This window comes from Curcuma longa, chromosome 19 (genome assembly GCF_044706935.1).
Source record: "Curcuma longa cultivar G26 ecotype Majalengka, Jawa Barat chromosome 19, ITB_CL_G26_1.1, whole genome shotgun sequence".
In the NCBI taxonomy this organism is placed as follows: domain Eukaryota; kingdom Viridiplantae; phylum Streptophyta; class Magnoliopsida; order Zingiberales; family Zingiberaceae; genus Curcuma; species Curcuma longa.
Window position 1 is genome coordinate 5,418,030 of NC_133879.1, and position 9,299 is coordinate 5,427,328.

Here is a 9,299-nt window from a genome sequence, read left to right on the forward strand (position 1 = left end):
TGATCCTAGGCGGGATAAATTTTTGTTCTGTGGGGTTCTATGCTTTTCGGAGCAGATAGAATCCGGATCGCAGAACGGAGATCCAGATCGCCAACATAAAGTACATGGAAAAGATCATAGGGTTAAAATGATGGAAAGTATCTCCATTGGTATGAGGCCTTTTGGAGAGAGCCCAAGAACAAAGTCATGAGGGCTTAGACCCAAAGTAGACAATATCATACCATTGTCGAGATATTTTGATTCCATCGGTACTAACAAGTGGTATCAGAGCGAGGTTGCTCTTCACCGGACTAACCACCGGATAAGCCATGATCCAGATCTAACCATGTGGTTTGAACCTTAAACAAAGGAAATGGGTGCTCCCGTGTCTGAATCAAAAGGACCAGACACCAGGTGAGAAGTCCCAGTTGGTCGGGTGGACCGAGGGGTAAAAAGTCCTAGTTGCGACTAGATGGAAAGTCCCAGTAGGTAACGGTACGGTCGATGGTCGACAGCCTATAGCCCACAGAAAAATAGGGGTTGGGATAAGTAGAATTCCCACGGGCGGACGGGCCGGGTCGTTACAATAAAAAGGCGTCTTTTTATTGTAACGACCTGGCCCGTTCGCCCATGGGAATTCTACTCATCCCGACACCTATTTTTCTGTGGGTCATAAGCCGTCGACCATCGACCATGCCGTTACCTACTAGGACTTTCCACCCCTGCCCAATGGATTTTTACCGTCCCCAGATTCGAACTCTAGACCTGTAGGCTAAAGTACTAAAGTTCCTTGAATCTGGTAACTAAGTGAGAAGCTCACTTGGTTACCAGATTCAAGGAACTTTAGTATTTTAGCCTCCAGGTCTAGAGTTTGAATCTGGGGAAGGCAAAAATCTACTGGGCAGGGGTGGAAAGTCCTAGTAGGTAATGGCATGGTCGATGGTCGACGACCTATGACCCACAGAAAAATAGAGGTCGGGATAAGTAAAATTTCCATGGGCGGACAGGCCAAGTCGTTATATATAGACTCCATGCATATCTATCTCCCTAACTCTCACCCAAGTCTGCTTACCAAAAGTATACCACTAGCTCATGATGCTAGAAAATATACATGTGTGACTAACTATGTAACCTATGATGTATTGCTAATGTATAAATGCGTGTATGTGTAGATGCATGTATGCATAGATATTATTAGTAGCAGCCCTAGAGCTAATTATGTGATGAATAACTAGAAACATTTATATCATATTTTATTATTAATAAAGGCAAGAATTTTGGTTATTATACTTGCTTTATGTTTATGCCAAATAACTAAGTATAATAATGTCCTTGGGTAGCTGGTTCTAATCTACATCATATCGATTATTTGAGTCGATAGTAAGATGATGTAGAGAATACTACTTTTAATCATTCCTAATCAAATATTAATATTCAGGGCGATATTAATGTATTGAGACTAGCATGTAGGTCAACTGGATAACTTGATCTCACAAGTCATGGATATGAGATATCGAATTGACACATGAGTATACATTAGAGAATGTATACTGAATTGACCCACCATAAGAAAGTTTCATGGATCGTTATATGAGTGTCATAAAGTTTCTCATGTGATAATTGGTATGAATAGTCTTTAGACCTGAAGTCACTCCGGTTCTCTATATAAGGAGTTATGTATTTTGGTATCGTCAAACGTCACCCGTAATAGAGTGAACTATAAAGGCGATCACTGGGTATATAACAAATTATGCGGAGGGATATGAGTGACGTAGATGAGATCTATCCCTCCAATATGATGGGAGTGATATCTTGAGGCCTCTTGATAGAGTAGGACCACGAAATGCATGGTCATGCTCAAATGAGTCAATATGAGATATTGAACTCATTTGCTTGAATGAGTCTACTTGGGGATCAAGAAACATAAAGATTGATAAAAGGATGACACAGTCTATGTCTCATTGATCAATCTAGATATCGAGGATAGAAGGACATGGTCATACATTATCATAATCACGAAAGTTATCTCAGATCTCGATATTGTCACTTGGCTAGCAATGATGCTGCTAGATGTCACTCATTGTTTATGTTTCTAAAATAGATTTTAGAGACATTGCCAACGTTATGAGAACCTATTGGATCACACACAAATAATATTCTATTTTAGATATAGTTCATTTTAGTTTGACTAAAAGAATAATTAAGCTCATTGGATGGTCGAGACTTGAGTTAGACTTAAGTTGGTTGAATTTGAGTTAGACTCAAATTAAACCAAGTTGATGAATGAAATTTGATTCATCATGCATGGTTAATGTGGATTAATCATGCATTGAAGAAGATGAAGTTAAATTCATCATTCATGATTAATAAGGATTAATTATTCATTGATGAGGGAATACCAAAAGCCTAAAAACCTTTGGTATTTATAACTTGAGTAAAAAAGAGTTTTTTTCTTCCAAAATTTATGTTGGATGTTCATCTTCTTGCCCTCTTTTCTTCTTGGCTGAGACTTACACCAAATGTTGCTAGCACAACCAAAACTTTCTCCAAAAAGTGAGTGTTCGTGTGGATACGCATAGAGGCACGAACACTTGAATCTGCAAGAGATCCGATAAACTTTAGACGAGTAGGATAAGCGAAGGGCACGCTCCAAAGGTATACCCTATTAGATAGGATTTTGTAGATCTAAATTTGTATGAGTTTGCTTTCACATGGATTGTTAAAGGGATCATTTTTTTGCTGTGATTTGTTATTTATCGTATAAGATTCCCTACAGATATAATGGGGTAATATCCCAAAAACCCACAGACCCAACCATGCCTCTCCAACATGACCAAAATATGTGCCTATGCATGCCTGGAGTGTGTGTCAATTTGTATGTGCAAATGTATACTAGGCCAAAATCCAAAATACTGCACACCCCCTAAAATTGCTATCCCTTCCATAACACCTGATCAGAGTAAATGCCCAGCGTCCTGTAGACATGTGTTTGAACGTTCCGTATGATCATCTCCTCATCCATCCTCCCCTCACACATGTTCTGGTTCCTTGCTCGCCATCTATGATGCACCAGTTCTGACATGGCAAGGTGATGGGCACTAGTCATGGTGGATGCTCCCCTGTACTACATCCTGAAAGTCCATAGCATTCATCGATACATCGTCATCTCCGACCTCATCTGCAACCATGCTCCAATCCTCCTCCACAGCTAGATAATGGGACCATACAAGAATAATACGTGCTCCAAAATCTCCTCCTCCTGCCGACAAAAAGTGCAACATCGATCCTCTAGATAATTCTGCCTAGCAGGCACTAGTAATCTCCCATGTGCCAATAGCAATAATGTGATGGTGTGGCTCGGCTGGATGGACTTGTGGCATACCGTCTTCACTCATGGCTTCCTAGGCATGGTATCTCGAAAGTGGTCATAGGCTCGTCGGACACCCTCTAGCTATTGCTCGAACCATGCAGCGAGGAGTTGCTCTGCCACCTCTGAACTATCGAATGACACTAAGATGTTGTCTCTGATGTGAAACACTTGCTTGATGAGTGGAGAGTCTGTACGCCTGATTAACCACTCCTAGAGCCCTACCTGTTGTAACGTATGATGTGCCCATCTAATCCATATTGCATCATGCTTATCTTATATGCGCCACAAAACCTTAGCCAATAAGGGAAGGTTCTAGGCCTTCAAGTTCCTCAAGCCAAGGCCACCTTCATTCTTTAGCTGGCACAGCTCGGACCACATAATGGGGGGATGTTGTGTAGTCAACATGAAGGATTGACAAATACCATGAATGTGGTCCACTACACCACAGTGAATGGGCAATGTGGACATCCAGTAGCATTCCACACACTGAAGGACTGAGGCAATAAGTTGAGCCTTCCTTGCATAGGACAGTGTAGTCTCATGAGTTGACCTGCCTGGTGAGGGAATCCAGTAGTGTGATATAGTTTGAGATTTTCAACTTCTAAGATACTATGATGATCCCGTATTTGAAAACTAGTGATGTCAAGTGGTGGCTCCCTAGTGGTAGTATCTATCCTTGCCATGTAGATGCTCGACTTAACTAAGTTAACCGTAAGGCCTGCCATCTGAGAGAACTAGGCTAAACTAGCAGCTAATTGAGTTATAGAAGTCACATCTCCATGGGACAGTACTAACAGGTCATCCATGTATACCAAGTGCACCATCCGCAGATGCCCACATGGGATGGAAGTGGGAATCTGACCTGATAGTGCGTCATGCTAGGGAGCGGAACAAATACTCCATGCATATAGCAAATAGGTATGGGGAGAGAGGGTCACCCTGTAGAATCCCCTTACCACCGCTGAAAAAGTCATACATGTTGTCATTTATCACAACAGAGAAAGATATCATGGTGATGTTGGGATTGTACTGGTACAATGCGCGTATTTACACGTTTCACAAATGTACATTGCGGAAGAAAAATAAATAATTGCACCTAATTATTAAAATACACGCATGCAAATATAAGATAACACAGGTATAAAGCATAACTGGAAATTAAAATTTTACAAATAGTAAATATTTTATGTGTACCTTATTGATAACGTTGAGCAAAGTTAGAATGTCCAAATGAGAAGAAGGACAAAAACCAATGAAGAAGAAAAGCACTAAAAGCCACGTGGGACGAGCCATCTTCAGAAGATTTCGATAAAGAAGAACAAGCCCAAGCAAACTTTCTAGCATTACAGTTGCAAGATCAAGTGGCCAAAATCGAGCCTGAGCCTGAGTCCTAAATCGAGTCTGAGCTAGAGTCCAAATCTGAATTTGATGTCGAGTTCAATAGAAGCCACGGAGTCGTATCCATTTCATATGGTTCCAATAACGAGGTAAAATCTCCCCTAGTTATGAAATTGCATTCTTTAATTTATAATTTGACTCATGGCTAGCCAAATTAAATATTTGAGTCAACTCTCTCCAAAAGCAGGTCAAAGCCCTTAAGGAGAAGAATGACCTAAGGAATTCATTCAAATTAGAACTTCAACTCAAGTCCAACTATTTGAAGAAGAAAATTTCAATTTGAAAACTCAAGTTGAAACCCTTAAAGGGTTATTGGAATGGTTCACCTAGGATTCTAAGTACCTCAATATGATACTTGGAACTCAATGAGTCGTATACAATTGATCTGAACTCTGATATAAGGCTAAAATACAATCCAAATCGTACTTATCTTTAGTAAATCGAACAAATAGACAACGAGTCCAAGCGTGGATTTCCAAGTCCAACTTGACTAATCAAGTTGGACTAAATCAACATTGGGTCCCTAAGGATCATATTTACTATCTGACTAGATCTTATAGCGGTTATGATCCAGGGGGAGCCAATAGAAAAACCATAATAGTTAATTAATTTGAGTGTTATTTTTTTCTTTTTATTTTTTGAACTTAGACTGAACCTAGGTTAGATAAAGACAAAGCCTTGACTAACACTTGCCTAACCTAGTACCAGGGTGGGGCGAGATGATAGTACATTAGGGAAATATGGTCTAGGTAGTCAAGTGGGATAAGGAGTACCCTACTTAGTCTACTTTGCTAAGTGGAACTAACTGAAACTACCTCTCCAAATCATAAACTAATCAGACCAAAATTTTTATTAGATTAACTAAGTATACAATTTCACTAATTAACTTTGCCTTAGAAAGTGATTGTTGCTCCGATATCCAAAAAGACCTCTATGCCTCACCACGGCCTAGAAGCTAAAACCTGAAATGTATATTTAATTGATCAACGGTTAAACTTGATCTAACTCAAAGTCAATCAAGTCATATAATTCTAAATTAAAATAATTAAGAATAAAATTGAACAAGCATCTCACACATCCCATAGGATTAACTGATTGAGAATCTAGAAATGGGTGAGATGGATTTAGGATAAATTAACTAAACGCAAACCTACAAAAATTCATCTAAGTAATTCAATTCAACTTAGTTAATTCAATTTACCTAAATAAATTTAATCAATCCATTCCAACTAAATTTAAAATTCAATTAAACTTAACTTAATAAATCCTAAATTAATTCAATAATAATAAAGTTAATTAATTAAATCTTAATCAAATATTGCAAAAATCGTTAATAAGTATAATTTAACCTTTAAATCCAAATTCACCCGATGTAAATAACTTAACATAAATTAAACCTTCTAAATTTAATCAAATAGACTAAGTAGGAATGTGCTCCATAGACTAAACTTGGGTTAAAATAATATTTTTCTAAAACAGTAATTATTGTTATGTTTTTCAAAACTTATTTTTCTTAAACTTGATTTTGAAAATCAATTTTTCTAAAACTTATTTTTAAAACCTAGTTTTTTAAAACTTATTTTTTCAAAACTATTAGTAACAACTTAGGTTTTCAAAAATCTAGACTTAACATAGGTCTCTCAGTAGAAATCATGAACTTATAGATTTAGGCAACCAACATCTCATAAGCACCTTAGGATTAATTTGCTTGTGTGCAAAGCCACATAGAATGGTATGAGATGCTTAGGGTTAAGCTTAGTTTTCAGATTCGTATGTCAATGCATCACCATAAATCTGGACTAAAAATATTAATACAAATAAATCAAGTTAAGTATTCCTTCATAGCAATTGACTAGTTGGAAATCTACAATTAACTTGACTAACTTAATGAAAATTGTTATTTTTTTATAGTAAACTAGGAACATAAGTTAGATATGCTGATAAGAATAATTTCATAGATGTTCTATTTTTTATATATTTTTTGTAAACTTAGTCATTAGGTTTGGACTTTAGGCTCTATAAAATGTCTTTACTGTCAATTATAGATAGTGTCGTTTGTGTTTAATTTTGACTCATTATTACAAGGATTACTTCTTAAAAAAATTTCAAACTTTCATGCAAAATTTCCTATTGTTTTAACATCTTAATTTTCTTTTTCAAAATGTTCTCCCTATTAAACTTGTTTTGATTATGTCAAAGAGGAGAGTAACTTTAAAGTTAAGGATAAGTGATTTTTAAAATATTTTTGTTTTTTAAAGTAAAACATTTTTTTAAACTACCACTTATGGTTTAAAAATATTTTTTAAAGTAAAACATTTGTTTAACTACCACTTTCCAAGTAGTTATTTTCCAAAGTACAAAATTAAGACTTTTTAACTAAGTTGTTCTTGAGTGGTTTTGAAAACTTAAAACTAAGCAGAAAAAGGACCACATCCAATTCAGGGGGAGAGAAAAATTATGTAATTTTTAAAAGACTATTTTAAATTCAGGGGAAGAGATTGAATTAAGGGGGAATAATTTTTCTTTGAAATATTTTTTAATCTAATTTTCAAGTAATTTTATATTGAACTTTGAACTAGATTGTCATAATAAAACATGAAGAAATTGTTGATGCAGAGAGCACTGGATAATTGAACTTGTATTTTGATCATGGCAAAGGGTTTAAGTTAAGATTGTGTTGTATATTAATGAGCTTATCTAAGTGTGTAAGTAACATGGGAAAGTCCTCGTTAGAGGCTAGATAAGGCAAGCCCTAGTTGGAGGCTAGGCAAAAAGTTCTAGTCAGTGGGACTGGGCAAGGAGTCTTGACAGATCGAGGACACCAGGCAGGAAGTCCAGACGGATCAGTAGACCAAACATCTAGTAGATTGATGAGTCAGACTGGACATCGAAAGGAAGTCTTGGGGATTAGAGGATCTGATGCTAAGCAGAAAGTCTAAACAGGTCTAGAAGACCGAATATTTAGCAAAAGGTAACTCTCCTGAGAGCAATAGGTGAGGATGCGTTCCCTTAAAGGGAACAGTAGGCGCCAATCTAATCTAGGATTTCATTAGAAATCCAAAGTCAAGACCAAATAGTAGTAAAATTGTCTAAACCCAATTTCTTATATTGTATTTGCATTGTGTTAACTCTGTGATGCAGGAAACTGAAAATCCATAAATCTAGATTTCGGGCGCCCCTATTGGATCTGGGTGCTCGGATAATCCAGGTGCCCTTATCAGATCCAGGCGTCCGGATGTTGATTCTTCTGGCCAGCGAGGTAGATGAGGTGGCAAGTCCTAATTGCCCGACACCTCAGCTTTCAAGCACCCAAAAGGGATCCAGGCGTCCAAAGAAGGATAAGACGTGGTAGAGTTAAGGCTAATTCGGAAATCACCATGTTAGCATTCTAAGCGCTCAGAAGGGATCCAAACGCTCGGAGATGTGAAGTCAACGATTACAGCGGATCGGATAGCCCATGTGGGAATGCTCGAAAAGAGATCCAGGCGCCTAGATTGCTCAATACAAGTAGTCGTGAACAAAGCCTTCAAAAGAACAATTATGACAATGCAACACCAAGACACTACTACAACGCCAAGACGCTTCACCGACATCATGCTTAACTTCTACTTTATAGCCGGTAATAAGTAGCTTACATTTATTCTATGTTTTGTGCTTTATTTTCAAGGAACAGTAAATTTGTTACCGTTATTTTTCTTGTAAAAGACAAGACTCTTTCTCATTGTGAGAAAGAGTCTTTTAGTGGATTGCCCATCAGAAGCAGTCAATGATTGCGGATCTTAGAGTAGCAACCAGAAGTTATGAACTAAATAAAAATAACTGTGTCTTACTTTCTGTTTTAATTGTTATTTTCTATTGTGTAATCTAAAGTCATTAAAATGAAATTTTGAAAACAAGTGAAAAGAGGAAGCGCGCTATTCACTCCCCCTATATAGCGCTCTTTTCGAACCTACATGACACTTGTCCAACATAGTGTGTGATCGTCCCAGTATAATGAGTATATTTACACGTTTCAAAAATATGTGCAGCGGAAGAAAATAAATAAGTATACATAATTATTAATAAAACACACGCAACATATGCAAGAAATAACAGTGTACAAGGCATGATTGAAAATTAAAATTTTTAGAGTAGGAAATAATTCTGCGCGTACCTGGTAGATGATGTTGAGCAGTGTTGGCATCAATCGAGTAGCCCTTGTCGAAGTTCCACCTCTACTGGTGATCCACGCCAAGCTCTCATATAGATGACTTCTTAATGTTGGGTTGCAAGGGTGCAAACATAGTCCCACATCTAAAGCACATGAAAAAGATCATGGGTTTAAAAGGATGGAAGATATCTCCATTGGTATAAGGCCTTTTGGGAAGAGCCCAAGAACAAAACCATGAGGGTTTAGGCTCAAAGTGGACAATATCATACCATTGTAGAGATGCAGACATCCTTGGGGACCTAACAAGTGGTATTAGAGCGAGGTTGCTCTTCACCGGACTAACCGCTGGAAGAGCCATGATCCAGATCTAACCATGTGGGTTGAATCTTAAACAAAAAAAGT

The 9,299-nt window shown here is 37.4% G+C and overlaps 1 protein-coding gene across 1 annotated transcript in view; it reads left to right on the top strand.

Moving 5' to 3' along the window:
• Positions 1-7,906, top strand: part of LOC141812459 (riboflavin synthase-like) — an 8,561-nt gene extending 655 nt beyond the window's left edge. Inside the window, exon 2 of the mRNA XM_074700451.1 lies at positions 7,889-7,906. Coding sequence (XP_074556552.1) covers positions 7,889-7,906 — 18 coding nt within the window. The remainder of the gene's footprint in view (positions 1-7,888) is intronic.
• Positions 7,907-9,299: the final 1,393 nt, after the last annotated feature.